General features: G+C 57.4%; 11 protein-coding genes across 11 annotated transcripts; 5 read left to right on the top strand and 6 right to left on the bottom strand.

Moving 5' to 3' along the window:
• The first annotated feature begins 861 nt into the window (after positions 1–861).
• Positions 862–2,254, top strand: F5144DRAFT_234344 (uncharacterized protein). Its single transcript, XM_066783276.1, has one exon. The coding sequence runs from the start codon at positions 1,107–1,109 to the stop codon at positions 1,821–1,823; it is 717 nt and encodes a 238-aa protein (XP_066643010.1). The 5' UTR covers positions 862–1,106; the 3' UTR covers positions 1,824–2,254.
• A 431-nt stretch (positions 2,255–2,685) lies between these two features.
• F5144DRAFT_490702 (uncharacterized protein) lies at positions 2,686–6,112 on the top strand (the record flags this gene model as incomplete). The annotated part of the gene is made up of 5 exons (XM_066785814.1): positions 2,686–3,545; positions 3,612–3,806; positions 3,869–4,393; positions 4,459–5,621; positions 5,754–6,112. 5 exons carry the CDS (start codon positions 2,686–2,688, stop codon positions 6,110–6,112), a joined length of 3,102 nt encoding a protein of 1,033 aa, XP_066643009.1.
• A 625-nt stretch (positions 6,113–6,737) lies between these two features.
• Positions 6,738–9,865, bottom strand: F5144DRAFT_234306 (P-loop containing nucleoside triphosphate hydrolase protein). Its single transcript, XM_066783273.1, has 2 exons — positions 9,469–9,865; positions 6,738–9,392 (listed from the first exon to the last, which is right to left on the bottom strand). The coding sequence occupies exons 1-2, from the start codon at positions 9,740–9,742 to the stop codon at positions 6,916–6,918; spliced, it is 2,751 nt and encodes a 916-aa protein (XP_066643008.1). The 5' UTR covers positions 9,743–9,865; the 3' UTR covers positions 6,738–6,915.
• Positions 9,866–10,091: 226 nt separating this feature from the next.
• Positions 10,092–10,902, top strand: F5144DRAFT_602641 (uncharacterized protein; the record flags this gene model as incomplete). The annotated part of the gene is made up of 3 exons (XM_066791225.1): positions 10,092–10,181; positions 10,250–10,293; positions 10,362–10,902. 3 exons carry the CDS (start codon positions 10,092–10,094, stop codon positions 10,900–10,902), a joined length of 675 nt encoding a protein of 224 aa, XP_066643007.1.
• A 252-nt stretch (positions 10,903–11,154) lies between these two features.
• On the bottom strand, positions 11,155–13,665 carry F5144DRAFT_234094 (uncharacterized protein). Its single transcript, XM_066783270.1, has 2 exons — positions 13,055–13,665; positions 11,155–12,999 (listed from the first exon to the last, which is right to left on the bottom strand). Exons 1-2 carry the CDS (start codon positions 13,445–13,447, stop codon positions 11,335–11,337), a joined length of 2,058 nt encoding a protein of 685 aa, XP_066643006.1. The 5' UTR covers positions 13,448–13,665; the 3' UTR covers positions 11,155–11,334.
• Position 13,666: 1 nt separating this feature from the next.
• Positions 13,667–16,524, top strand: F5144DRAFT_234156 (uncharacterized protein). The gene is made up of 5 exons (XM_066783271.1): positions 13,667–14,671; positions 14,733–14,801; positions 14,852–15,037; positions 15,089–15,463; positions 15,529–16,524. Exons 1-5 carry the CDS (start codon positions 14,026–14,028, stop codon positions 16,242–16,244), a joined length of 1,992 nt encoding a protein of 663 aa, XP_066643005.1. The 5' UTR covers positions 13,667–14,025; the 3' UTR covers positions 16,245–16,524.
• F5144DRAFT_234006 (uncharacterized protein) lies at positions 16,137–17,481 on the bottom strand. The gene is made up of 5 exons (XM_066783269.1): positions 17,195–17,481; positions 16,997–17,100; positions 16,717–16,896; positions 16,588–16,649; positions 16,137–16,531 (listed from the first exon to the last, which is right to left on the bottom strand). Exons 1-5 carry the CDS (start codon positions 17,308–17,310, stop codon positions 16,445–16,447), a joined length of 549 nt encoding a protein of 182 aa, XP_066643004.1. The 5' UTR covers positions 17,311–17,481; the 3' UTR covers positions 16,137–16,444.
• Position 17,482: 1 nt separating this feature from the next.
• On the top strand, positions 17,483–18,789 carry F5144DRAFT_234237 (uncharacterized protein). Its single transcript, XM_066783272.1, has 3 exons — positions 17,483–17,736; positions 17,808–17,890; positions 17,968–18,789. The coding sequence occupies exons 1-3, from the start codon at positions 17,733–17,735 to the stop codon at positions 18,697–18,699; spliced, it is 819 nt and encodes a 272-aa protein (XP_066643003.1). The 5' UTR covers positions 17,483–17,732; the 3' UTR covers positions 18,700–18,789.
• Positions 18,790–19,201: 412 nt separating this feature from the next.
• F5144DRAFT_490368 (uncharacterized protein) lies at positions 19,202–20,243 on the bottom strand (the record flags this gene model as incomplete). Its single annotated transcript, XM_066785793.1, has 3 exons — positions 19,202–19,465; positions 19,601–19,853; positions 19,963–20,243. The coding sequence occupies 3 exons, from the start codon at positions 20,241–20,243 to the stop codon at positions 19,202–19,204; spliced, it is 798 nt and encodes a 265-aa protein (XP_066643002.1).
• Positions 20,244–22,595: 2,352 nt separating this feature from the next.
• Positions 22,596–23,424, bottom strand: F5144DRAFT_572385 (isopentenyl-diphosphate delta-isomerase). Its single transcript, XM_066788888.1, has 2 exons — positions 23,160–23,424; positions 22,596–23,037 (listed from the first exon to the last, which is right to left on the bottom strand). Exons 1-2 carry the CDS (start codon positions 23,347–23,349, stop codon positions 22,619–22,621), a joined length of 609 nt encoding a protein of 202 aa, XP_066643001.1. The 5' UTR covers positions 23,350–23,424; the 3' UTR covers positions 22,596–22,618.
• A 328-nt stretch (positions 23,425–23,752) lies between these two features.
• F5144DRAFT_572383 (mate-domain-containing protein) lies at positions 23,753–26,691 on the bottom strand. The gene is made up of 3 exons (XM_066788887.1): positions 24,676–26,691; positions 24,286–24,614; positions 23,753–24,230 (listed from the first exon to the last, which is right to left on the bottom strand). The coding sequence occupies exons 1-3, from the start codon at positions 26,290–26,292 to the stop codon at positions 24,143–24,145; spliced, it is 2,034 nt and encodes a 677-aa protein (XP_066643000.1). The 5' UTR covers positions 26,293–26,691; the 3' UTR covers positions 23,753–24,142.
• Positions 26,692–26,763: the final 72 nt, after the last annotated feature.

The following is a 26,763-nucleotide window of genomic DNA, read 5'->3' as shown; positions in this document are numbered from 1 at the left end:
GAGACTTTCTCCAGATGGCGGGCATGTCGGCATGGGTTGTCGAGCTGATGAAGACGCATGTAAGCAACGCAGGAGCGAGGGTGTGGATTTGCGGGGGAACTGGGCGCGCTGGGCGAGGGGAGCGCAAGTCGCAGGTAAGACGGATCCTGCCCTGGGCTTGGGGAAATACAGTGGATGCACGTGGGCAAATCTTTGCTTGCTGTTGTTGCTTTATTGCCTGCCTCGCCCCCGTCTGCATGTAGTTATACGGGATGTCGTCCGGATTACTGTTTCGAGTCTGCCTGCATTGACAGCTGTATTGACGGCTTATACGAGGCTTATATTCGCTACTAGGCCGCGCCAGAAGGCGAAGGAGACATGCTTCCGGCCTTGTCAAGCTCGATCGAGCTCTGCGCCACCATGCGCAGAATCAGATCAGATGGCACCCCGGCTGAGCCCGCCCCTCCCTTTAAAGCGGAGAGCGAGGAGAACCAAGATCGCAGTTTCGTTGCAGACGACGACAGATCCTGAACGACAGACTAATCCTGCAGGTTCTCGGTGACGTGATGCAGGAAAACCTCTTGGCCTGGGGATAAGACGGAGCATGAGAAACGGGTTGTGGCTTGAGTATTTTCATGGTCTCTCCGTTCCTTGAGAACGCTTGCCAAGCGTCCAGGGGGCCACGATTGTCTGTTGACAATGCCGTGGTCCGACGGCAAGGCAAGACGATCAGGGTTGTTTATTCTCAGTAAATTGCACATCGGACCGAGACGGAGTGAAGAGTATTCTGCACCGCTGCACCGCTGCACCCCCCACGTCTCTTGCAGGCGGACTTGTCGTACAATTTTAACTCACCGTGTTCTCGATCTTGATAGGGTGGAGTTGCCACTTCTCTCAAGTCGTCACATCACAATGCTTGGTTTTGTCCAAACAAGACGCGTTGAGGTCGACCGGCACCCTCTAAGACGGCCAGGTTGTTCCGACAAGAGATATTCGAGGCGGATCTCCCGCGGCCGCCCGCTGCGCATACTTTGTCGGCGACCCATTGTCGACCTGCTGGGAGTAGCTTGCCTTGGCGCGCAGAGCCAACCGAGCCTGCCGTGAAAAGACAATCTCAGGTAGAGTGGATGATGGACGGCTCGCAACCTTGCATGGCCCGGCCCGTTCATGTTCGGCGACAAGACCTGGCCGGTTGGTGTTGGGCCACAACCGGGCCGCAGCCGAGCGTTGAATTCGGACCAACACGGGATCGGATTGCCGCGGCGGCACAAACAGCAGGTGGAGTCGATCCGACCAACATCAGACGGCATCCATCGGGGAGACCCGCGGTCAGGCTCCCGAACCGCCGCAGTGGAAACCGGACACGGACAGCGGGCAGCGAAGCAGTGAAACCTGCACGTCGACCCGTCCATTGTTCAATGGCTCTTGATTTTTTTTTTTCCTTCTTGTTTTATTCCCTCTTCCCCCCATTTTTTTGGCTGCCTAGGATGCAATGCCCGCCGTACTACCACGGCGACGACGACACCATCCCCATCCCCATCCCAACCCCCGCGACCCAGCTGAAGCGGGCTGTTCCGTTTGCCGTGTGTTTGATGCGGGGCCGAATCGGCAGGGCCCGCTGCCCGATTGCGGGGAAGGGGTTTTGTGGTGATGGTGCTGTGGGACTTAGCCTCGTGGCTGCCGTGTCCCGATCCCGGCAGTGTTCCGATCAAAGCCTCAGCATTTTTGCTTTTTTCGTGGTTGAAACACGCCGGGCTTCAGAGGCGTGTTTGAGGCGCACAGAAGCAACGCTCCCTAACAAAAGAGGAGAGAAAAGGGGAATCGACTTGGTTGCTTTCTTATAGGTTCGGTACGTCGTTGAGTCATTTTGGTTGTGCTGGTCTCTGCCCTGCCCCACGTGACATATCACACCAAAACCCGCCTTCTCCCGCCTTCGTAATTTCGATTGGACCTGCCACTCGTCAGCTGGCGTCACTTCTTGCACCCTTCAGCCGGACTGAGGTGGTGTCGAACTTTGGGTCTTTGCCCTCTGTGCCTCGTTTTCTCACCAGAGTGGGAGACATTCGCTTCCAAAACCAGAAGGGTCATCATCTGAGACCACGGTTGTTGACTGGCTCACTGGCTCACGGGGCTTGTGGAGCTTTAGGCCTCAGAGAGTTTAGCAAGGGGGAGCTAGGGGCTGTCTTAGCATCCCCCATCTCATCCCGGGCGGGCATCATCACCCCTCATCTGAACTCTCCTCCCCCGCGCAACCTATTTTCATCCTCACTCCTCGGGCCGCTTCTCATCTCGACGGAGCCCAAAGCACCTGGCGTCATTTTTTATTTAGGTCTTTTTTTTTCTTTCTTTTTCTTCGCGAGCAACCCGGGGGGGCTTGTTGGGCTTTTATTAGGCTCGCAGGATTCTCACTGAAAGTCGAGAACGAACCGGGGTGGCCTGCTTCGAGAGAGCTTGTGTTGTGCTGGCAATGCACGTCGACCCTCCGCGATTGGGGCATCCGTAGACCCGCCCCTGCCCGGCCAACCACGCCCAACCATCTGGCCGAACTCTTCAATTCAATTCTCCATCTCGAGCCTGCTCCTCCCACCGCGGCTGCCCGACTGACCCAGCGACCATCCTCGGGGCCGCCGCACTGGACTCGACAAAAGTCTTGCTTGCTCGCTTGCTTGCTGCAACCGCGGGGCTGAACGACCTGGAAAGGGACGAATGGCCGACGTTGACCGACAGCAGGGCGGGCCCAGCACCTCGCGACGGAAGAAGGTCGCCGGCAAATCGAAGGCACAGCCCGCAAATGATTGGTCACGGAGCGGCGAGCCACGCTCCCGTGCCTCGCCTCGTTCGAACCGCCATGGAGATATAGACATAGACCTTGTCGAGTCGTCCGACGACGCCAACGACGCTCACGACGCCAAAGCGTCGCCTAGGAAGCAGCGACGACGACGTCGTCCCCAACCTCCGGCCGACACCACCTCTGACACGGCCTCGGAGACAACCCATCCGGCCAAGGCCCCCGCGCCCGCTATGAAGGGACGCTCCAAGAGCATGCGGGTGCCCAACGCGTCCGTGCCCATGCCCCCTCGGCGCCCAACCTGTATCATCGAACCGGCCGACGAAGATGATGCATCTCCCTCCGGTCCCTCGCGGCCCGTAAGTCGCCAGACCATCGCCCGCCGCGACGTGAGTCCCCGATCCGCTCACCGCTACCGGACCCCCGAGTCCCGCCGCTCCCCGAGAACCTCTGTTTCTGATTCGGAAGACGACACCGACGCCACCTCCGACTCGGAACAGGTCATCCTACCCCGCGGAAAACTCCCCGCCGTGCCATCTGCGCCCCCGCCCATGCCCGCCGGCGCCCACGGTTCGCTCCAGGAACGGCTGATGCAGCGCCCTGAGATGGTGTACGAAGAAGAGGACGGCACCTCGAGGTATGCGCCGTCGGCTAGGCATCGATCGTTATCCCGCCCCGCTTCCAGTGGACAGGACCCCTATCGACGACCTAGGGACATCACTGTTTCCGGACCCCCCAGCCTCGACGAGACACGCCGCTCCCGGTCAAGATCCAAGAGGTAATAAACAGGGCGGCCATGTGTTGCCTAGATTTTGAGCTCCAAACGTGCTGACGCCGGTTGTAGTGCCAGGCCGTCGAGAAGGCACTATGAATCCGATGTCTATATCTCTTCGAGGCCCGCCTCATCCTTCAACAACAAGAGGGTCCATGCCGCGTCATCGTATAGCCTAGGCTCCTCCGCGAAGCGCTCAAGCTTCTTTCCCGCTGATTATTCCGCACCTCTTGCCCGCATCCCCCCACCGGAAAAACCAGCCGAGCGGTCAGTGCCTGTGTTCCGCGAACAACCGGCGCCGTGTGACGTTCTGACTTTGGGTTTTTTAGTACTACCGTGTGTGTGCGTTGCAGGGACGATGCTACACCTGTGAGCCAAACAGCTAAGCTCAAGTGTTGCCATCGCATGTGCCATCCCTGCTTGCGCAAGGTCTTCAAGCTATCACTCAGCGATCCGCAACACCACATGCCACCCCGGTGCTGCACCAATGATAACATCCCTGCTGGATCTGTTGACAAGCTGTTTGATTCCAATTTCAAAAACGAGTGGAATCAGCAGTTCAAACAGCACACTGGCAGAAGCCACAAGACCTGCCCGTCGCGCCGATGCGGTGAGTTGTTGAAGCTTGAGGAGATGCGCCGCGAAGGCGCACGTTGGCAGGGTAGGTGTAGCCGTTGTAGGACCAAGGTTTGCGCGTCTTGCAACGGCCGATGGCATCACGAGCCTGAATGCCCGAGCGATGATGACGCCGCGTTGTTCGCCATTGAACAGCCGACGAAGCGGGAACCGTGGCAACGTTGCTACCGCTGCAAAACCATGGTGGAGGTCAAGGATGGCCGTAATCATATCGCTTGGTGAGGACCACATCCCGTCACGAATTTACCATTTGGTGTTAGCTAACACCACGTCTCTTTTCTAGTCGGTGTGGCGCTGAACTCTGCCCGCAATGTGGAGGGAAGTGGAAGAGCTGCGAATGTCCCTCATTTACAGACGACCCGTTTGAGGCCGAGATGGTGAACCCACGGGCGAATCCCTTCGCGTCTCGGCCGCCTTCGCCTTCACCTCGTGACTTCCGGTCAGATTTTGCACCCCCTCACGCCGCCATTACTCGGCCCCGGCCGTCAAGTTACGAAGACGATGCGCATATACGCCGCTTGCATGAACACCACCACCGCGATGATCACCTTGCGCGGAGAATGCATTCGCTTGACGAGTTTGGCCATCACGGTGGTCATGCTGATCCTAGCCGAAGGAGGGAGGACTACGATTTCGAGACACCCGAACCTCGTGATCGCCGTCGGCGTGCGGACATGCGCGATTACGCCACCCCGTTTGCGGACGAGGACTACCACCGCCGAGCCGCAACTGTCGTTGCCCCGTCACCACCACAACCCCATGTCCCGGCCGCGCCGCCTCCTCCTCGCTCAGCATTCGAACCGCCTTCCCGTCCAGCTTTCGATCGTGCGGCGACCGGCTTCGAATATGGCGCGGTGCGTCGGGGCCGGGATGCGCGCTATGCCTCCCCGGAGAGGTTTGACCATTACATGCCCGAAAATTATCCTGCCGAACGGCGCCGACCTCGCTCCCCTGACCCGTGGCAAGATTTCCCTCAGGAGCAGCGGGCTCGATCTCGCGACAGACGCCACACTTTCCCGTCCGAATCACGTCCTACATCCCCTGAACACTGGCAACTTCCCACACGATACCCGTCTCCCGAAAGACCTGTGCCGGCTGCCGAGGAGAGGCGACGCGCTCCGTCTCCCGACAGGCGTCAGGCATCTGCGTTCGAACAGCGCCTTGCCAGCAGATTCAAAAAGGAGAGCAGACAAAATCCCACCGCTCCCATTGCCCCCATTGGCGCTGCCGGCCCGGTTGGCGCCCTGGGTCCATTGAGTCCCGCCCGTGCTCCCCCACCACCTTCCCGAGCCGCCACCCACATCGGCGCAAGCATGCCCATGGCGCCAATCCCTCCATCCATTCATGGCGGCCCGCCCCCAGCACCATCCCTTCGTAGGCACCACACTATGGACGAGGATATCTACGGACCCGGTGCCGGTATGCCCGGTGGTGGTATGCCGGGCGGTATGCCCAGCGGTATGCCCAACGGTATGCCCGGTGCTATGCCCGGTGGTATGGGTGGTATGGGTGGTATGGGTGGTATGGGTGGTATGCCCGGTAGCGGCATGCATGGCGGCGGGATGCCTCCCCCGGGAGATTGGTTCGGACCGCCTCTACCCCACGGCCACCCCCATAGCCACCCGCACTCCCACCCTCCTCCTCCCGGCATGGCCGGAGGCATGGGAATGCCCATGATGCACCCCGGCCATCACCCCGGCATGCACGACATGGCCCCGCCGGACATGAACGCCGCCAACGGCGGGTCACACCGTGCGCCGCATGTGAGGAGGCGCCCGCCGCAAGCCCATCGCGAGCACAGCAAGTATGACATCCCGCGGTCGTCGGTCCTGGCGGGCCTCGGTGGGATGGGCAGGGGTGCCCTTCGCGTCCACGAGTGGGTTAACTATGTGGAGCCGGGCGCGCCGGATGACTTGACGCATATGGCCATGCATTAGCTTTGCTTCTAGCTTTGGGATCCCACTCACTCGCTTCTTCTTTTTTTCTTTGTTGTCTGGTCCGGTCTGCTCTTTTTCTCTACGGATTTACGTTCACTCATTTATTATATGTTGGATCTGAGATCCTACTTCCGTTGCTTGCCCGGTTTGGGACTGAGCGGAGCTAGTACGTCAGGTTACTCTTGATGAAGGTGGTTGCCTGGGTATATGGTATCATGGACGGATTTGGGTGGATTGGATGGGAAAGGTTGGATGAGGGAGGATAAGCATGAAAGGCAAAGTCATGACGTTTATGATTGAAATGCGATGTGGCTGGGTGCCTGTTTCTTTGGGTATATGGTTGGCGGTGACAGCAAGTGAACGAAAGGGATGGGTCAGGGGAAGGAAGGGGCAAAGGGGTTTCCATTGCTTGCTCTGGCCCAGACAGAGACTTTCTTGTATCTACTAGCTCATGGATGGATGCATATAATGTCTGTTTGCTCGCTGATTAGATCTTGTTTCCTCAAAGTTATATCTGTTCTGTTTTGTCTGGTGAACCTAGGATTATCATGAGACGAAAGAAGCTTGTAAACACCCGTACGTGTCAAGTGCAGGCGGGATAAAATGGATTGTGTACGATTTTGTTTAGAAAGGGAACGACCAAGTTATCTGTCACATGTTTCAGATGGGAGCCCGCGTAGACGCCGACAATAGACTTTTATAGATTCCAGTCCAACGTCTCATTTCACCTGTCGAATTAAATGGAACACTATCCCTTATATACAATCAACCCCGCAAACAACTCAATCGACCCACCCACCGCTCTATCCCCTCTTCGCCCTCTTCGACGGCCGCGCGTTCTTCTCCCTCTTCTGCTCCTGCACCTGCCTCGCCTTGCGGATATCCGTCGCGCTCTTAAGCTCGCGCCGGCTGCCCTCGCCGTCCTTGTACTTGCCGACGCGTTTCTCGCGCGCCTCGGCCACCCGCTTCTTGCGCACGTGGTAGTCGTCGCGGAACTTGTCGGCGTCCTTGGGCGCCTTCTCCTGCCGGTGCTTGTAGTGGCCGCCCGCGCCCGCGCCGCCGGGCCCGCCGCCGCTGAAGTTGCGCACGAGGTTGGATTTCTCGGCCTCGCCCACGCCGGGCAGCCGGCCCAGGCGGTTGGCGCGGCGCCACTTGTCGAAGCGGCCGCTCTGGAAGGAGGCGGCGATCTTGACGCCGGACTCGCCGCGGATCATCTTGGCGCCGCGCGAGCCGTCGTCGTCGTTGGCGCGCGCCACGTACTTGCTGTGGCGCTTGTCCCAGCGCAGCTTGGAGCGCGTCGGGAGGCCGAACGCCTTGGCGCCGTCGTCGTTGGCCAGGTCCATGGCCGCGTCGCGCGCCGCCTCGACGAACTGCGTGGTGCCGCCCGAGTTGACGCCGTACGCGCGCTCTTCGGCGGCGCTGGTGGTGCGTGGCGTGTAGGACATGAAGATTTCGGGGTCTTGGAAGGATGTTTGCCCCTTGGTGGATTTGCCGCTGCTTGTTACCGTCACTTCCAGTTCGGATTCGGATTCCTCGTCCTCCCAGGCGTCTTCGCCGTCCCCAGCGGGTTGGTCTTCTCCAGACTCCTCAATGTCCATTTCGTTTCCGTTGGGTGTTGATTCGTCCTCGTCTGCATCCACCATCTCTGTGTCCTCATCCTTCTTACCCGACCTCCGCGGGCCGACTCGTGCCCTAAAGCTGCGCATAACTTCAGCGGCCTTGCTCTTGCCCGATTTGCCCTGGGGTCCAATCTCGAAAACTGTCTCTTGGGGCTTGAACCCGCTAATCTTGGAGAGCAGGTTGTCCCGGGCTTCTTCGGCGTTTGCGGCTGACGCTCCAAATAGTGGGTGTAGTTGGGTCCAGCTCCTGGACGCAATAACTTCTCGCGCGCGCTTGGCGCTCGAGCTGGAGGCCGAGTTTCGGGTCTTCATGTAGAGCTTCTCAGCCTTGACCGTGACCCCCCTAAGGGCGTTGATATCGTCATAATCGCCAAGCACCTTTTTTACCCATTCTATATTATTTTCGAGATTGGCTCTCATCAAGGTGCCAACAACGACATCTTGGGCATAAGATGGTTCTTTCACTTCCTGGCCAACTGCCAGTTTCCTGCCAAGAAAGAGTTGGAGGTCGATGAGGTATGGGAGGTCTGACTCTCTCACGAGAGCATAGGCCCAACCGCGCTGGCCAGCACGGGCTGTTCTGCCGACACGATGGACGAAGATCTTGGGTTGAGGAGGGAAATCGTAATTAATCACATTCGCGAGCACTGGAATATCGATACCACGGGCTGCGACATCCGTGACGACCAAGATGTTCGTCCTTCCCCTCCTGAAGTTGTCGACTTGGATCTTCCGGGCGGTTTGGTCGAGCGAACCGTAGATGTATGACACGGAAAACCCTGCATGGCGTAGTAAGTGTGCGATGTACTCAACATGATGCTTGGTAGCCGTAAAGATGATGGTCGAATGCTCGGTCGGCTTTTCTCTCCTATTTCGCCTCTCCGAGTCGCGCTTTCGTTTCCTCGCCTGTTGTTCGTCGGTCTCTTCCTCGATGCCTTCCGGGACCCCCAGGGGCATTTTGATAACATCGTGTAGAATGTGAAGAAGAGCGCCCTCTTTTTCGCCGCCCTTCACTGAGAAGAAAGCGCTTTCAAGATCGGGTGACACTTTGGTCTCGGCATCCAACCGGATGAGGCTCGGTTCCTGCAGACCGGCTCTGGCGAACTCGACCAACGATGATGGGAGGGTAGCGGAGAAAAGAAGAGTCTGCCTCGATGGCGGCAGCGCGTGCAAAATCTCGGTAAGCTGGGCGGCGAAACCCATTTCGAACAGGCGATCAGCCTCGTCAAAGACGACGTATCGAACGGACGAGAGATTCAGGGACATCTCGACTTTCAAGTGCAGAAATCGACCCGGCGTGGCAATGATGATATCCGGGTTGGCGGCCATCAGGCCGAATTGTTCCTCCAGGCTATCACCACCAACCAGCAAGACCGTCTTGAGGTCAGTTCCCTTGCCTAGCTCCTTCACAACCTTTAGCGTTTGCAGGGCCAATTCGCGAGAGGGCGACATGATGATAGCCCTAGCACCAACTCTGGCGCTATGAGCCTTCAGTCGCTCAATCATGGGGATGACGAAAGCGGCAGTTTTTCCTGAACCGGTTCGGGCCATGCCCACCACGTCGCGCCGCTCGAGGACCAGGGGGATCGTCTTGCGCTGGATAGGGGTGGGGACGGAGAAGCCTTTACGACTGATGGCTCTCAAGAGATTCGAGTTGAGACCTGTCCGCACGGGGTTCATTGGTTAGAGTTACTCATGGGAGACAACTCGCCGTCGGGTCAGGGTCGCGGCACTCACCCATTGCCTGGAAACCGCCGCTCTTCTTTGCGCTCTTGCTTTGTAGGCTGCCAGTTTTCCTGTTGGAGTTTCGCTGCTGTTTCGCGATAAAGGCTGCATCACCGCCATCGTCGGAGCCGTCGCCATTGTCTAGGAGATCGCCGAAATCGAGGTCGGCAGGCTGCTGCTTATGAACTTGGACCTCATCGTCGCTGTCGGCGTCATTGGCGAACAAAGAGCCGGCAATGTCCACTTCGTTCTCGGACATGGCCGGAGAGGCCGCTCTTCTCTTCATGGGGAGTGTTGGTGCTGCACCCGGGGCGCAGTGTGAAGTTGGCAAAGACACTCCGAAGCTTGTCGATGGGGCAGAATACAGAGCTACGACGGGGCGTAGAGCGGGCTGCCAAACCGTGTAAATTTTCGGGATGCTCGCCAGCCAGCCCGCCAAATTTTAGCGGGGCCGGATCCCTGATGGCTTATCGGGCCCCTTATCGCAACCAGCGAGTAGGCTGTATCAGCCGGCTTTCCCTCTGTAAACACATCAACGAGGCTCGGGCGATCTGCGAGAGGACATCGAGATAGCAACAGCCCTCGAGTTACATTGATACCGCGATTACGATAACCGTGTCCACAAACGCATCAGGATGGCCACAAAAGATGCAACAGACGACACCCCCGTCGACAACCGAGATGCGCTGGAAGTGTTAGAATCAGAAGCTAAGGAGTGGGAGAAGGTACCCATTCTCACCACCAATTTGATGCCTGGATACCCTCATCGATTTACTGACAATACGGCGAACAGGATGCCGAGATTGACCGAATTTTGAAAGCGTTCAGGCTCGATGCGTAAGCCCGGCCCCTTACTCAGAGCAATCCACCTCGACGACAGCCATCACTGACGAACCCCCTCCTAGCTACGCCGTCCTCGGCCTCAAACCCGGTGTGCCCGAATCCGACATCAAAGTGACCTACCGCAAGAAGTCGCTCCTGATCCATCCCGACAAAACCAAGAACCCCCTGGCGCCGGACGCCTTCGACCGGCTCAAAAAAGCCCAGACGGAGCTGATGGACGAGAAGCACCGGGCGGTACTGGACGAAGCGATCGCGGACGCACGGATGCTGCTGATGCGGGAAAACAAATGGACGGTGGACAGCCCCGAGCTCAAGACGGCCGACTTCGAGCGCAAGTGGGCGGAAAAGACCAAGTTCGTGCTGATCGAGAACGAGCACCGGCGGCGGCGCCAGATGAAGGCGCAGATGCAGGAGGAGGGCCGCGAGCAGCGCCGCCAAGACGAGGAGACGGAGCAGCGCCGCAAGAAGCGCCAGCATGAGGAGGACTGGGAGGCCACCCGCGACCAGCGCATCAGCAGCTGGCGCCAGTTCCAAAAGGGGGGCAAGTCGGGCGAGGAGGGGCCCGAAAAGAAGAAGAAGAAGAAGTTGAAGCCCATCGGTTGAAAGCGTCTACCGGCGCTGTCTTCTTCATCTTCGTTGTGTGAGAGTGAAGTGTTACAACCACGGCGGGAGGGAGGGAGCGCATGGGAAAAACGGATGTTACGTGTGTGAGTTAATCTGGAGAGGAGAGAGCGCTTGATTTGACCCTGACCGATATATATAAGGTTTTCTTTCCGGCGCATTGCCCTCGAGCATCCAGGGCTCTATGGGTGCATTTTGATTTGACATGTGCGGTCACCAATATCAAACGGTCCGTGCTGCTGATTCGCTTGTGACATGACATGACATTTATTGACTTTCATTTCATTACAGCCATCAACGCCACTGATTGAGGCTCAGAGGTGAGTACATGGTCTCTTGAGATCGGTGGCATACCTCAACCTCACCTACCCAACTACCCATCCAACCGGCCCTGGATGACGGGGGGGTCCCGTATTATTTAGGCGCATGCTTCTTCTTGTACCCCACGAACCTCCCCAAGTTGAGCAACGCCTCGTCCGCCCGCGTTCTGAGCTCGGCCTGCGCCCTCTTGTCCACCCCCTTCACCAGCACCTTCATCCGGGGCACAAACTCCTCGAGGTACTTCAGGAACCCGTCCTTCCAGAACACCTCCTTGTCGCACGGCGCCTGCTCGTCCCCGTACAGGTCAAACAGCTGGTTCAGCGCCTCGACAATATCGGCCGGCGGCGCCGCGTCGCTGCCGAGGAGCGTCATGAGGAAGACGCCCACCTCCCGGTTGACCTCGATAGGGGCAGGGTCGCGCGCCAGCGACCCGAGCACGCCGATGCACTTGACGCCGAGGCCCTGGAAGGGGTCTTCCTGCGCCTCGCTGCCGTCGTTTTGGCCGCCTTCGGGGTGTTGTTGTTGGGCTGGGCTCTTGGAAGCGGCGTGGTATAGCGAGATGAACTTGCGGTGCTGGCTGCCATCCGATGGCGTCTCGCCGTTCAGGGTGCGCGCGACGGCCCAGGCGAGGCCGGTTACCTGCGTGGCTAGTTTCAGGTCGGCGCTGTCGGCGTCGAGGATAGGTGCTATCGCCTTGCGCCAGAGCTTCTTGGCTGTCGGGAACCACGCGCCCAAGATGTGGGCGTTCTCGCCGTTGCCAAACTCCAGGCAGGAGATGGTCCAGGCGATGTTGTTGAGTGCGGAGAGGGAGTGAGACTGGATGGCTAGTGTCTCTTCGCTGTTGACGGGGATGTTGGTTAAGCGGATGAGTTGTGGAACGGCTCTTTGGATGAGCTCGCGGAGTGTTGGTAGATCGTTGATGTCGCCGGCCCCTGACCCTTCTTCGCCTGCCACGCGGTCCATGTCGGCTTCCATGTCCGATGTGATCGAGCCGTCGTCACCGTCTTCTTCATCGTCCTCACCCTCCTCTCCTTCTTTCTCGTCCTCCTCGACTCCCGCGTCTGACCCTCCGTCGACATCCATCGCATCGGCGTCGGCGTCGGCATCGGCGTCGTCAAAACCATTCCACTCCTCGTTAGCCTTGGCAGGATCTAACGGTGCGCGGTTGCCCTTTGCGAGCGTCTCCTGGAAATCAGTTCCGATAGAAGCTAGGATTTCGAGGGCGATTTGTGTAATTTCACCATGACTCGAGTTTCCGTTAGCAGGTGTACCACTGGGGGTAACCTGTTCTAGCGCCCGCGCCAGACTGGGGACAAGAACAGCATCACATGCTCCGTCCTTGCCGGGGCTGTGATCCAGCCACTGTAATGACGAGAAAACATTGTGGAGGACACCGCAGGACAACACCGCCCTCGGTCCAGTTCCGGTGGTCGCCAGTTTTAGGAGTACATCGTAACACTGGGTTTCTTGATCGTTCGTCATAGCCTGACCAAGCTCAAGACTGTCTTCTGATAACGCCGTGAGACACGAAAGGGCCTCCTCAAACATCTCTTGGGGGGCGGCGTCGGTGGAAGCCAGACGGAAGAGGAGGCGCAGGACGGTCTGGTTTTTGACAATGGCTTGGAGAATTTCTTCCCGGGCCAATGCTAAAAGGCCGACAAGTGTGAGCAGAGAGCTGGTGATGTCCCATACTAGTCGCTGTTGAGCTTTCAGCAGCTTTGAGAACGAAGGCTCGGTTGCTGTGAGCGTTTCTAGGATCTGGTGATCCCAAGTTAGCCCCTGAGATCCGAATTTGAAAGGAGACCACACTTACTGTTTTGGCAGCATGCTCAATCGCTGACAGAACATCGAGCCTGTACAAATGCACGCAAAAGTCCGCCTCCTCCTCCTGAGCCAGCACCTTGAGAATCTCCCAACCAGCTGTCCGGCTATCGATGCTGTTGTCGGTGAGTGTCTCTGTGAGGACAATGTGGACGACCTGCTCCCGCAGAAGTAGCTTCCTGCATTTGGTATCTTGGACAATGTTGGCGATGGCGCCGGCAGCCGCTGTCCTGGACTTGGCTTGTGGGCTTTGCAAGTCTTTGAGCACCGGCAAGATCTTGCTCTCACGGAGCTTGGCGAGCTCTGGATCAGATGGTGGTTTCACAGGTTTTGCGATCGGGTCGCTACGGTTTCCCCGAGCTCTGTTCCTGCGGGATTTGCCCATATTTTTAATATCGCGGTCGGATACCAGGTAGTTCGGTAATTCTTTTTAAGTAATTCTTTAAGCAATTCTGGTTATCCCGTCGCAAACTAGTGGGGGATACTTTTTTTCATTCCGTTGCCGTGTCGATGAAAACTCTCAAAAAAATAAAAGAAGCGATAAGACTGCCCCTCATCTGCCCCCACCTTTCCCGCAGCCAGAAACCAACGTTGCAGGGGTTGAATGCGGGACAGAGGCCCTGCCGCTGCCACTGGGACGGATCCCTGCAGGGTAGTTGGATCGGCAGTCACCGGCAGCAGAAGGTCGCGAGACACGTTGATCTTAACCCCAAACTCGCAAAAGACGACTTCTCGTAACCCGGCGCCCGGATCCCACGATCGCGTCACCTCGGCGCGGATAAACCCGAGACAAATGCAGACAACGCTTGCCGTCAGCATATTCCGATGACGACCGGCTAATCATTTCATTGACAAGGGAAGTGCCATTGGCGCATCGACGAGTCTTCGTTCCGTCGTTTTTTTCTTTGGCTGAAGGGACCGAGAGAAAAGCGCAGCTTGGCAGCGCTGGGCAGGCGGCACAAGATGGGAACCATGTTTCTCACCAACGAGGAGCTGGGGAAAAAGGACGACGACCACAAGCCGGCCAAGCTTCCCTCGATCCGTCCACGATGGAGCGCCGCCACGGGAGGAGCCCCGAGAAGCAAGTTCCTGAAACGGCTTGCGATGGCCTTTGCGCTGGGCATCTTCGTCTACCTGTTTATCAGTAACCTCCCCACCGACCTCCCGATTCGAGATCGACGCCACCCCGTATATAACAGCCGGCCCGAATCGGAGAAAGCTCATGCGCCGGGGACGGGACGGAGGCCTGCGGTGATGCCGAAGGTGCACGACCAGAAGCCCCAGAGACAGACGTCTCCTGTGTCGAACAACCCTCCAACGGAGCTAGCGCCACCCTCAGCACCATATACGGGGCCTCTCATTTTCCTGAAACTGTTGCCCACGCTTCAGGCAATATACACCACCGGGGGCACCTCCAGGGTGAATAAGAACGTCCTATTTGCTGCCGCGAATTTGAAAAGCGCCGCGCTTCTGTTGCCCATGGCATGCCGGATGGGGGATGAGTTGAGGAACTATGTGCACTTTGCTCTCATTGGTGGGAGCGGTATCGACATTGAAGACTTGCGCGCTGTCAATGGCATTGACGAGTCTTGCCAGGTCATATTCCATGGTATGCGCAACTCTTGCGACGCCATCATACCAGGCGAATTCGGGCGCTGACTTGATGCCAGATGCTCGCCCAGATTTTGCCGAAACATCGGCCCTTGAGCGTCTAAGACAAAGCTCGGCTCGTGCGCTCCGTAAGTAGGATGACCAAGAGCTCTGCCGCCGGAGTCTAACATCTTTGTAGACCACATCAACACCTATATGCACCCGCAGGCCGTGGTAATTGATGCTTCCGGTTTGGAGGAAGATTATTTCTTAGCCGGCTTCAGGAAACAGGCCCTAGTTTCGGGCATACCCCTGATCGAGTTGCCTAAGAACGCACACTCACGGCTGGCTTGGATGACAAAGCTTGATAGCTCATCGCTGGCAGGTAGGATAACGAGCAAACGGGTATATGGATTCATGCTAACACAAGGGACAGCCTGGGACAAAATCAGCATTGACATTCTAATCCATGCGCCATCAGCAAGTTCAGGGGGCCTTATCCATCTGCTCAAGTCATTATCGGCGGCCGACTTTTCGACGGGCTCGACGCCCCATTTGACCATTGAACTGCCGCATGATGTAGACCGCGGCACTGTTGAGTTTCTGAAGACTTTTCAGTGGCCACCGGGTCGCTCCCACCTGCCGTCCCACCCTCGGCAACTCACCCTCAGGCACCGCATATCGCGTAGTAGGCTCACCGAGGAAGAAAGTTCGGTGCGCTTTCTCGAGTCGTTTTGGCCGAGCAACCCGAAATACTCGCATGTACTTGTCCTCTCGCCGCAGGCCCAACTGTCACCTCGGTTTTTCCACTGTGAGTGAGCACCAACCCTGCCAGGGACTCCAAACCTGTTTTGCTGATTTCTTTTGGCTTGTTAGACCTGAAATACTCCGTGCTACACTACCTGTACTCTGGAGCCGCCCTTGCGCAGGAATGGGACTCGAGGTTACTCGGTATCAGCCTCAACCTGCCCTCCACTCACTTAGATGGCTCGAAACCGTTTGCATCGCCTGCAGAAAAGGGGGAGACCCCTTTCTTATGGCAAGGTCCAGACAGCAACGCGGCGCTGTTCACGGGGCAAAAGTGGGTCGAGCTGCACGCCCTTGTATCCCACATAATCGATTACCAGCAAAAAACCCAGCCACCGCCCGCTTTCTTCACCGACAAACTCGTCAGTAAGAGATACCCTTCATGGCTGGAACACGCCCTGAAGCTCTCCCGCGCCCGCGGTTACTGGACGCTCTACCCCAGCGAAGCGACAGCGAGGAATCTGGCCACCGTCCACAACGAACTCTACAGAGCCCCCGAGGAATACGAGAGAGAGCTTGGGAATGAAGCGCCCAAGAGCGCCGAGCTGCCTGCCCCCGGGATCACGCTTTTCGAAAGCCTTCCAGGAGGCGGGTTATTGCCGTTTGACGAGATGCCGCTTTTGCTTTGGGACGGGACGGCCACGACGCTGTCCCACTTGGATAAGGCCGCGGCGACTTACACGGATGAGTTTCGACGTGCGGTTGGGGGTTGCCAGGCGTTGGCGCCTGACGATCTCCTAGCGAAGAAGTCGATGAAGGACTTGTTCTGTATGAAGGATGGCTGAATGAGTTGGCGCGCTTTAGCCCACGGAGGCGCTCCCCGGAGGCTGGGGCCACTGTACGGATTTTTGTATCGAAGTACGGCTGTCACACTTGGGCAATGGGTATTGGTTTAGTCATTATTTTCATCTGCTGGGTGGATGCTCAAAATAGTTACCCCAATATCAAGATGCGCCGAACGCCTCAACTACTAGGATGATTGATGTCATTCATCTGCGCGCTCATTTAGTTTGTTAACCACCAGAAGCGTCACACACGATCCAAAAATGCACATGGCTATTGCAGCCATCACCTACAGATTGTCAGTCAACGCGGGATACCTAGGTTACTAAACGGAAGCTCACTCACAGCCTGCGTCTTCCACCCACTCTGCACAATAGCCGCCCTCCGACTGTACTTATTGACCGTTTCTATAACATCCCAACGTTAGGTCCCACCGATGATATCCACCAAGTAAGAAAAAAAGAGGGCACGTACTCGTATAATTAGCGATCCCGACCCCCAAGCAGCTCACCGACAGCGCCCAGAAGATGGCGCCCAGCGGCTTGGCCATCCGCAGCTCGATGTCGGACGCCGTCTTGCGCAGGTGAAAGGACAGCACGATGGCCACGGCCACGATGGACATGTACATGGAGAGGCGGAGGTAGGAGAGGAAAGCTAGGGGGTTGTGTACAAAGGTTAGGATAGGTTATATGAGATTTAACGAGGGGTTTTGAAAGGGGATGGGAGTAAGACCCATGAATGGGGGAAGGTTTACTTCGTTCATTGGCGCAGTGATCGCGGCAGTCGCTCGTCTGGTTATCGAAGAGGATGGGTCCGAAGATGGGCGGGAAGCAGAAGGCGTTTTGGAAGATGCCGTGGCTAGGAGGAATATGACAGGTTAAACATTTTATGGATATAGTAATGGAGATATCATGGGTATTATGGGTATCATGCTATCTAAGGTATGCCTTACTCATCTAGTTCAGACACATCAACGGGCCGGGCGAGGGAGGTTAACGGCCCGCAGCAGTCGCAGTATGATCGCGGGCTCTCTTCTTCATCGAGAGGGGGTATCGTTGATGCCGGCATTGTGAGGGATAGAAGTCGGAAGTCGGTTAATAGTAATGTGGTAAAATTAAGTATAATTTGCAATGCAACTTTGAATTTTTATGTCTTCGAGTGCTTCATATTCTTCTGGCTCTCATGACGCCGTCGCTCCTTCTTTGAGACGCTGTTGGTGAGCGGTTGGAGACCCGCCTTATATTCAATAACCAACCAATCAAATATGTAACTATGGGATTCAGGCCACTTCTTGACTGACCCACACAGGCCCCTGCTGCCTGCGGGGCACGCGTTGAGTGCTTGCTTCTGCTTGCTGCCCAGTCGCGTCGTAACGCGTCTTCGGCCTACAATCTTTAATCTTTCACCCCGCAGCCTACAACGACAACATCACCCGACTCCCGAGACGACCATCTGTCTGACCTATACCCACCAGAAATCAATCGAAAATCATGTGTATGCGACCCCAACAGGCCAATTTTGATCTCGAAAACTTGACTAACCACTCGCAGCCTACCAACGAACAGGCTACGGCAGCCAAGGCGGTGATGATGGCGGCGGTTTCATGGCTGGGTCGCAGCAAGGAAGTCAGAGCGGCAGCAGTGGAAGAGTAAGCCCTCTCCCCTCTTTCCATTATTGTCAAGATATCCTTCTAGTTCTAACCACACCGGGCGTCTCCCGAAACAGAACTTCGCAGACGACACCCTCCGCCCGGTAACCATCAAGCAACTCATCGAATGCAAGGAACCCTACCCCGGCTCAGAGCTGGCCGTCGACGGCCTGCCGACCACGCAAGTGACGCTCGTCGGTCAGGTGCGATCGTCGTCGACGCACACGATCAACATCACATACCGCCTCGACGACGGCACGGGCCTGATCGACGTCAAGAAGTGGGCCGACAGCGACCGGCCCGAGACGGCCGTGAGCTTCGCCCCGGACACGTACGTGCGCGTCTTCGGCCGCCTCGTGAGCTACAACGGCAAGCGCCACGTCAGCGCCCACTTCATCCGCGCCATCGACGACTTCAACGAGGTCAACTACCACCTGCTCGAGGCCACCTACGTGCACCTGGTCATGACCAAGGGGTCGGCCGCCGCCGGGCAGGCTGGTGCTGGTGCTGGAGGGACGGATGCGGACGGGGACAGTATGTTTGTGGATGGTGGGTATGGGGCCGGTGGCGGTGGCGGTGGTGGTGGTGGTGGCGCGGTCGATGCACGGTTGGCGACCTGCTCGCCAGCCGCGCGGACCGTCTTCAACTTTATGGCGAACTCGCCCGGCGAGCACACCAACGTCAGTCAGGTGGTGGCCGGGACGAGGATGTCGGCGGCGGACATCACGGCTGCGGCGGACGAGTTGTTGGCCGGTGGGATCATCTACACCACAGACGATGACGACACGTGGGCCATTTTTGATGTGTGAGCGGCCGACCGTGGGAGGGTTCGGGCCGCCGGGAAAGGGCACTGGGAGGAAACGGGACCTAGAAGAGCGTTGCATCGTGAGGGATACCATGGCGCCGGCTTTTTGGCACATCTTGCTAGTTTATCGGGTTTTTGTTCATGTTGAGGATACAGGTCCGCAGGGCTAAAGATTTGTTTTTCCTCAGGATGTACGAGGGTGGCCTCGGCCGAATGAGTGAGTGACTACGGCCAACTTGCTACGAAAAGATGCCAAGGTCGTCGAACTGGATCCCACCGTAGGGTAACCCGGATGGGCGCCGTCGAGGACGAGAAGCCAATGACCGCTAGATCCTGCTGAAGCAAAAAGCACGCATGTTGAATGCAGCAACCAGTTAACGGGTACGGGTCCAGTTGAATGGACCAACGCAAAAGACAGGAAAACAACAGCAAGAAACAAATCAAAAAAAAGCACTAACAAATCACCCAATCTCATCCTCCCTCGCACATTCTCCCCCCTCACTCAGTCAGCCCCTCCTCAACCCCTTGGCAGCACCAACAACAAACTTCTTCTTCTTGCCCATCGGGCTCGAACTCGAACTCAAACTCGAGCTCGGGCCGGCGGTATAGGCCACCTTGCGGGGCTCGCGAACCATGATGGACAGGCGGACGGGCACCGGCCCGCGCTCCAGGAAGACGTCCTGCTTGACCTCAAAGCCGAACTTTTCGTAGTAGGCGTTGTTGGCCTGCGAGCTCGACTCGAGGTATATGGGCCGTTTTTCCGCATCGGCCTGTTTAGTGGCGGGCGGAGGGTGCCGCTCATCAGCAGGTCGGGACTCTTCTGAGGCTGTGGGGGGAGGAGGGTGGGTATGGTATATGTGTGTGTGTGTGTGTGATGAGGAGGGGAAGTGAAAGGAGGGACTCACCCGCGCCATCATATCCCGCAGCAGCTTCGCGGCGTACCCGCGGCCCTGCGAGTTGGGCTTGGTGCCGAGGTAGGCCAGGAACCAGGCGTCGTTTTCGCGGTCGCCCAGGACCTGGACTTTGGCGTCGTGCAGCCGGGGCACGATCTCGTCGAAGTAGCGTTTCCTGCCCTCGGGCGAGAGCTGGAAGTACATACGCCACATGCCACTGCGGAGCTGCGTCCACCAGCTGTCGAGATGTTTACCGGGCGGGCCCCTGAGCATGGGGGAGGGGTTGGTCAGTTTTGGGGGTTGTGAACAGCCGGGTTGCTAACTTCTTGATGGCACCCAGGAAAAGAGAGAGAGAAGGGGTGGGAAAGACGTACCAAAGCGCGACGGCATCGCACTCGGCGCCCACAGCTTTAACCAGCCCGCTCATGCAATGCGAGGCAACCGTGTAGGTCAAGATATCGACATGCAGCCGCCATTTGTCCTCCTCGGTAGTCAAGCCTCTACTCCTCCCACCACCACCACCACCACCAACATTCCCGTCCTCATCACTCCCCGCATCACAAGCCCCGCCATCATCCGCCACCAAGTACTGCGCATAATCATCCGCAGCAAAGGCATGCGCCAGCGTGAGAGCAGCGTCACGACACTCAGCCATGCCGATGGTGCGCACGGAGCAGTCGGTCCAGCGGGCGGGAACTAAGGAGCGCTTGCCGGGAAGGCGGGCGGCTACGGCCGCCTTCACCTTCGCCTTGGTGGGGATTGATGGCGAGAGGCATGGGGAGGATGAGGGGGAGGGGATACTCGAGCTGGAACTGAGGGACTCGGAGCTGGAGCTGGACGTGAGACTCGAGCTGGAGTCCGAGTCCGAGCCCGAGCCCGAGCCCGAACCCGAGTTGGAGCTGGTACTGGTACTTGAACTTGTACTGCTTACGGACGGCGCCATGATGTAGTTGATGGCGCGGATGATGGGGTGGTGGTGGTGGTGGTGTAATTATTACTTTTTAAGGTTGAGGGTCTACGGACGGACGGTCAGGAACGTTGGTTCTGTTTTTGTTAAACTGTCTAGATAGACAACATACTTTGGTTTATTTTCTGATATATTTTGGATACTGTCGCCCGTGTGGACTCTCGAAAGTTGCGTTCTCGAGATGGGCATGAATCTGGACGGGTGGCGCAGGCAGTTGAGGGCGGTTCGAATGTCAGCCGACATCAATGTGGTTCTTTTTCCGTAGATTCCCTCTGCGAGTGGGTAGTTGTGGTGAATGGGCTATGGATGTGAGGAGGACGATGACCGTAGTCGATGGAAGCCGGCGATGAATAGATGGTATGAGAGAGAGAAGACTCTCAGTCTCGTCACACTAACACGCAAACACGCACGCAACACACACACACACGAGCACAGGCAGGCTGAATGGATGCTGTGGGTGTACGAGCGGGGCGGGGTGTAGACGGCCGGGTTGGTGGCAAGCAGGCAAAGGTGCCCTGTAGGAAGATTGCCCCCTGGATGGGGTGTGTGTAAGTGGCCTTCAACGCGATATGCTATTCTCAGTTGAGCTAGGAGGTGGTATCCAAAGACTGAAGGGACAGCACAGGACAGAGGGAGGATATAGAGGGATAAGTAGGCAGGGAGGCAGGGGGCTTGGTGGACTAATATTTTCCGAGACATGTTGGACAGAATGAGACAGGCGTAACCGGGCCTGGGCGGGATGGAATGGGAATCGTGGCATCCTCCGCCGGCACAAAGAACAGCGGAAGTCCACTGATTGCACTAGCACTTCACACGCACACATGCCAACCCACGCCGTCTCGCCAATTGTCTAACAAGGAACCCCAATGTCTTGGTCAGGAAATCGGCCGACAGGGGTTCCGGGAACCACGGGGCGTTGACAGGCGGCGGTATCCATTGGCTTACACCGGCCACCCGCAGGGGTCCGGGGGGGGGGGTCACAAGCAAGCAAGCGGCAACAATCGGTCGGCCGCCTCCGGAGGTGGGGGTTGCCGAGTCCCGGGTTCCAGGGAATCCAGCTCGGAAGAAGCAAGGGAAGACAAGCACGGCAAGCTTCGCCGTCGATATGCCGCTACACGTGCTCAACCAGCCGAGCGAGCCAACGGTGCTCACTTAGCTCACTTGGGGAACGACTGGTGATCCGATAGAGGTGGTCGGCGGTGTGGGGCGGACTGCTCGCCCTGCAAGCACCACACGCTTGTCTTCTTCCAATTATGATCAGCGGCGGCCAGAACGCCAGATCAGATCCATTCAGCGATCGGCTCAGGAAACATGGCGCCATGCAAGGCGGTCAGGTGACGATATTTGATGGTATCCCTGGTGGTTTCAGAGCTATCCCCTAGTCCGGCGACAGTGGCGTCACAGAAACGAAGCTGAGGCGGGCGGGGAGAGAACAGTTGGCGGCATGTCGCTGGTCTTCCATCAACCAGCCGCCTGTGTTGTTTCAGGTCTGCTTGTTTGTCACATCGCATGCTCCCAGAATAGGGTATCGCCATGAGAAATTGCATGAACTCCAGGTCGTGTTATGTATTTCCCCCCCAGGCTCCCACCTGCAACCATGCCTTGTCCAATGTATAGTCCTGCCGGCGCAATGCAAGGCGCTGAAAAAGGGAAGCACGGGGCTCTCTGCGCAGCCTTCTTACTTGCTACCGCAAAATAGAGCGGATATCTTAGGCTTAAAAACGAAACGAAACAACCGGCGCTGGCCAACTCCTCAAAAAGCTGCATCCCGCGCAAAACGGCTTGCAATAGAAACGAGCACTGATAGCCGCAACTTAATATCTTGGGCGATCACATCCGGCGGATCTCCTGCTCGTTCATGTACTTCTCGAGGCCCGAGTCGAGGTGCTTCCACCAGTCGAAGAGCAACGAGTTGCAGATGAGCTTGAACCAGGGCGTGAACTTGAGGGTCGGGTCCTCAAACATTTCCTTCAGACGGTCGGGCGAGACGTATTGGGTGGCCTGCACCTCATTCTCGCTGGGGTCGAGATCGACGTTGGCCTTGATAAAGAGGATGTAATCGACTAGAGACACGTTGTTAGCATGCACGTCGTCCTGCGGGTGAGTGCGGGAAGCGCGGGATGCGCATGGGGGGCCTGCTCACTCTCATGCTCGCCCCATTTGCCGTCGCTGGGCGCCTTGTAGTGAATGCGGGTCAGGAAGCGGAAGTCCTCCAGCGGCACCTGCTCCTTCTTGATACCCAGCTCGTGATCCAGCTTCCGCTGTGCGGCATTCTTGACGCCACGGACGGCATCCTCGAGGGTGGAGCCGGTCTCGTTGGACACGTTGAGGGGGTGCGAGCAGCAGGTGTTGGTCCACATGTCCGGGAAGGTAATCTTTTCCGAGGCGCGCTGCTGCAGGAGCAGCTCGTTCTTATCGTTGAAAAGGAAGACGGAGAAGGCTCTGTGCAGGAGGCCCTTGTCGATGTTCGTCATAAGGTGGCCTACCAAGCCGCATCACTCGTCAGTACAGCATTCCCTCGTGCATTTATTTACTTGTTTGCTGCAGCCCACTCGTTCTCACCCCACCGCTCAGTTTCGGGGGTGGCGTAACAGGAACACTTACATAGCTTCTTGCTCGCAGTCCCGATTGGCAGGTCATTCTCGTCAAGGACGATGCAGACCTCGTCCATCAAGCGAATCTGTTCCTCATCGTGGCCCTCGAGAGCTGCCCCGCTTGTGTCGATGTCCGGGAAAAGGCGGAGCATCGAGTCGGCCGTGATCGGCTCGGCGGTGGTTGTTGTTGTGGCAGACATGGTGTCGGGTTGTTGTGGAGGGCGAAATGGAGGTTCGTTGTTCGCTGTTCGCTGTTCGCTGTTCGCTGTTTGCTGAATCTGGGGAACAGTGTCTGGGGTTCTTGGTGGATATAGCGTGCAACGACCCTCACTTTAATACTGAAATATTCCTATTTCCACTCCTCGGCGCGTGCTGCTGCCCGACAAAGCGCCGGCCGGCAGCAGACGGTGTGCCCCTGTCTTGTGTAACTCTTTCGGACGGAAACCCCACTTCGTTGCCAAACTGTCGGGCTAGGCCCGGCTTCTCTCGCTCTGTGCCCCTCGCGCTCGCGGGGTTCTTAAACAAGCCGCTGACTAAGCGCCACTGGGCACTGTGTAAGAGGCAGGTTCCTTCCAGCTGTCATCAGAAGAGACAAGAGTTGCAGAGTTACAAGAAGTAAGAACACCCAATCAAATGGATACAGTTGTAATAAGAGGCACAGTCATTTTCAGCTTCCGGAAAACACCCCAGGCAGCCTACGTCCAGCCACCAAACCCGCCCAGTAATCGGCTTCGGGGTATAAAATTGTGAGTACTGTACCAGGCATGAGCTGATCATTATCAAGTGTATCATTCCATTCATTCATCTATCCCCCAATTTTTATGACTGTTTTTCGTTCCAAGTCATCTCACTATCCTGATGGGGTATCTAACAAGTGCTACAAATGTTGCAAATGCGCGTGTAATGTATGTATGTATGTACACTCAGATCGGTTAGTATCCTGCATATGATGTTATATCCCGCACCTAATCCAAAAAATAAATGGGTATCCAGTTACCCCGAGGCATTCCTGCTCTCGGCTTCCCTAGCTGCTTGGTGCCAGTCAACACGCAATGTAAACCAATACTCGGCCACCGAGACACTGTTGTGTGTTAGCAGGGTCGTACTCGGCGAGTGAAAATAGAACGAAAACTCACGTCAACAACCCAACCGTGACACCGATCCAGAGCCCGCTGAGCTTCCAGTCGAGACCGAATCCTAGCCCGAACGAGATGGGCAACGCCACCAGGTAGTAGCAAACGAGGTTGGCATAGCCTCCAAACTCCTGGCGGCCAATGCCCCGCAACAGTGCGTGGGAGACGGCCGCCATGCTGTCAAACAGCTGCATGATGGCACAGACGGGGAGCGTCCGGGCCACGAGCTCGATGACCTCCCTGTCATGTGTGAAGAGCAACGGTATGTGGTACCTAAAAGCCGACAAGAGGATTACGTTGAACAGCCCTACCAATGCGCCGCCCACAACAGTCTGTTGTCCCACGAGTTAGTGAACGGGCATCGTTGAAATTGGCAACTACAGGTAAACTCACCACTTTGGCCGACGTCTTGGCCGCGTCGACCAGCTTGGCTCCAATGAGGTTAGCCAGCCGGGTCGAGCCAGCGATGGAGAGCGGGAAGGGGATCTGGAACGTCGTGCTGGTCACCGTCACGAGAACACTCTGCGCCGCGAGAAATTCGACACCCATCCTCCCGGACGCGAGGGTCAAGATCTCAAAGGCGAACCACTCAGCCACAACCATGATCATGCCGGGTAGGGCCAACCGGATCATCGGCCCCCAGTTCTTCAAAGCGCTCTTCCTGAACCCGCCCCACGCCTGGGAGCCGTCGACCTTCCACACATACAAAAAGAGCAGCACCGGCAGCATGTTCTGTGTGATAGCGACAGCCGTCGGGGCACCGACAAAACCCCAGCCAAACTTCCACACAAATAACCAGTTCAGCAGAATGTTAGTCGGCGCCGCCACTAGCAGCACGTACGTAGTGGCATGGAACAAGCCCTGCGCCTGCACGAACCGCTTGCCACCCTCGAAAGCCGCATACGCCGGGGTGCCCAGCAGGGCAATGCGCAGGTAGCTCGCGGCCAGCGCGGCGCTGTCCTTTTCGATCATGGACGCTAGGATGGGCTCGGCGTGCAGCCAGACAAAAGCGACGGGAAGCAGCAACAGCAGCAAAAAATAGGTCATGCGCTGCAGCTGCAGACCGACAAGATGCTTGTGGCCCGAACCGAAGGCCTGCGCGCACAGCGTGTCCAGGCTGGTGGCGAGCCCCTGGACGGGCGCATAGCAGGTGATGTTGGCCGTCATGGTCGCCAGCGACACGGCGCCCAGCTCCAGCGTGCCTAGTCGGCCGACCGCGAAGATGGACGTCACGTTGAGCGAGTACTGCAGCAGGAAGGTCACGATGAGCGAGCGGGAGTAGACGGCGATGGTTTTGGCCTCGCGCTGCCACGTCGTCTTGATCTGCCCGGCTGCTACGGCGGCATCCCATTGCTCGTTGAGGCTCTCGCCGCCCGCGCCTCCTCCGCCCGCTCCGCCCCCTCCTGGGGATGGTTGGCCGGCAAAGGAACGGCGGGAGGAGAGCAGGGGGGAGGTCTCGTCGGGAATGACAACGATCCGCGGTGCTGCTTGTGCCGGGGTGGGTGATTCCTCGTCGCCGGCTGGGAGGCGCACTTTCGTGCTGAAGAGCCGCTTGTAAAGACCCGAGACTTGGCCGGCAAGACCCTTCTTCGGGGCATGGTGGTGTTGATGTTTGGGAGGAAGGATGTGGTTGTCACGGAGGAGAGAGCGTTCCTCATCGCGGCTGCGGGTGCGTTCCGTGCGAGTGAGCAAGGCTGGCTCGTCGAGCGCACCTGGGCCAAAGGCGGGGCGAGTGGTACCAAATGCGATACCGCTTGGCCGGCGGTAGAGGGTTGGCCCGGGAAGAGCATCAGCTTCTTCTTCGTCGTCCTCTCCCTCTTCAATCGCCTCTGTGTCAAAAGGCACCTCGCCATCTTCATCCGAGCACTCCGCTAGATCACGGGCTAACATCTCCTGCGCTAGAGGCGACCCCGAGCGAAAGGACGACGCAAAAGCTGATTGGATGTCATGATGGCCCGCCGAAGGGCTGTTCTTGGCCGGGATTGGCTGGTTTCCGGAGTTAGAAGGCATCTTCGGCGTGTTTGCGAGCCTTGGAATTGGTGGTTGACGGAAAGCGGATGCCCTGTGATGCAGGATGACTGTTCGGCTGTATGCAACACCAAGCAACGAGTCAATCCAATCCAGGGTCCGAGTCAACAGTTCATCCAATTCACCCAGTGCTAAGAGGTACGGCTCTGAGCCTTTCTCCTAAAACTGAAAAAATAAAGGCTTCAGCACAGCAGAGCTTAAATAAGAATATCTTGAAGTTGAGAGGGCGGCCCAATGCCAATTCTAATTTTGGTGGCGAGCAAGTCGAGGAAGGATGAATCGGTGAAAAAATGTCGTTGGGAGGGCGTATAAAGCAGGCTTGGAGGCTTGGAGACTTGCCATTGGACCCTAACCCTAAGGTATCCCTGCCCCTAGGAGGAGCTGGTGGTGGGGTGACGTATCTTATCGTCCCGCTGACATGCGATAAGAAGGCGGTGAATTACTGCAAAATAT

This window comes from Chaetomium tenue, assembly GCF_020726465.1.
Source record: "Chaetomium tenue strain MPI-SDFR-AT-0079 chromosome Unknown F5144scaffold_4, whole genome shotgun sequence".
NCBI classification, from domain to species: Eukaryota; Fungi; Ascomycota; class Sordariomycetes; order Sordariales; family Chaetomiaceae; genus Chaetomium; species Chaetomium tenue.
The sequence above is the reverse complement of the archived record's forward strand: the minus strand, read 5'-3'. Positions and strand labels throughout refer to the sequence as shown.

Coding starts and splice junctions, on each gene's coding strand:
- F5144DRAFT_572385 (XM_066788888.1), bottom strand. CDS start 23,349: ATGTCTGCCACAACAACAACCACCGCCGAGCCGATCACGGCCGACTCG. Junction 23,038..23,159: donor GACTGCGAGCAAGAAGCTAT/GTAAGTGTTCCT, acceptor GCGGCTTGGTAG/GCCACCTTATGACGAACATC.
- F5144DRAFT_234006 (XM_066783269.1), bottom strand. CDS start 17,310: ATGCCGGCATCAACGATACCCCCTCTCGATGAAGAAGAGAGCCCGCGA. Junction 16,897..16,996: donor TCACTGCGCCAATGAACGAA/GTAAACCTTCCC, acceptor ACAACCCCCTAG/CTTTCCTCTCCTACCTCCGC. Junction 16,650..16,716: donor CGGGATCGCTAATTATACGA/GTACGTGCCCTC, acceptor GGGATGTTATAG/AAACGGTCAATAAGTACAGT.
- F5144DRAFT_234237 (XM_066783272.1), top strand. Junction 17,891..17,967: donor AGAGCGGCAGCAGTGGAAGA/GTAAGCCCTCTC, acceptor CTCCCGAAACAG/AACTTCGCAGACGACACCCT.
- F5144DRAFT_234306 (XM_066783273.1), bottom strand. CDS start 9,742: ATGAAGAGAAGAGCGGCCTCTCCGGCCATGTCCGAGAACGAAGTGGAC. Junction 9,393..9,468: donor CGGCGGTTTCCAGGCAATGG/GTGAGTGCCGCG, acceptor CCGTGCGGACAG/GTCTCAACTCGAATCTCTTG.
- F5144DRAFT_572383 (XM_066788887.1), bottom strand. CDS start 26,292: ATGCCTTCTAACTCCGGAAACCAGCCAATCCCGGCCAAGAACAGCCCT. Junction 24,615..24,675: donor CCAAGACGTCGGCCAAAGTG/GTGAGTTTACCT, acceptor GTGGGACAACAG/ACTGTTGTGGGCGGCGCATT. Junction 24,231..24,285: donor GTCACGGTTGGGTTGTTGAC/GTGAGTTTTCGT, acceptor AACACACAACAG/TGTCTCGGTGGCCGAGTATT.
- F5144DRAFT_234156 (XM_066783271.1), top strand. CDS start 14,026: ATGGGAACCATGTTTCTCACCAACGAGGAGCTGGGGAAAAAGGACGAC. Junction 14,802..14,851: donor AAGCTCGGCTCGTGCGCTCC/GTAAGTAGGATG, acceptor ACATCTTTGTAG/ACCACATCAACACCTATATG. Junction 15,464..15,528: donor GTCACCTCGGTTTTTCCACT/GTGAGTGAGCAC, acceptor TTGGCTTGTTAG/ACCTGAAATACTCCGTGCTA.
- F5144DRAFT_234344 (XM_066783276.1), top strand. CDS start 1,107: ATGATGGACGGCTCGCAACCTTGCATGGCCCGGCCCGTTCATGTTCGG.
- F5144DRAFT_234094 (XM_066783270.1), bottom strand. CDS start 13,447: ATGGGCAAATCCCGCAGGAACAGAGCTCGGGGAAACCGTAGCGACCCG. Junction 13,000..13,054: donor TTGAGCATGCTGCCAAAACA/GTAAGTGTGGTC, acceptor TGGGATCACCAG/ATCCTAGAAACGCTCACAGC.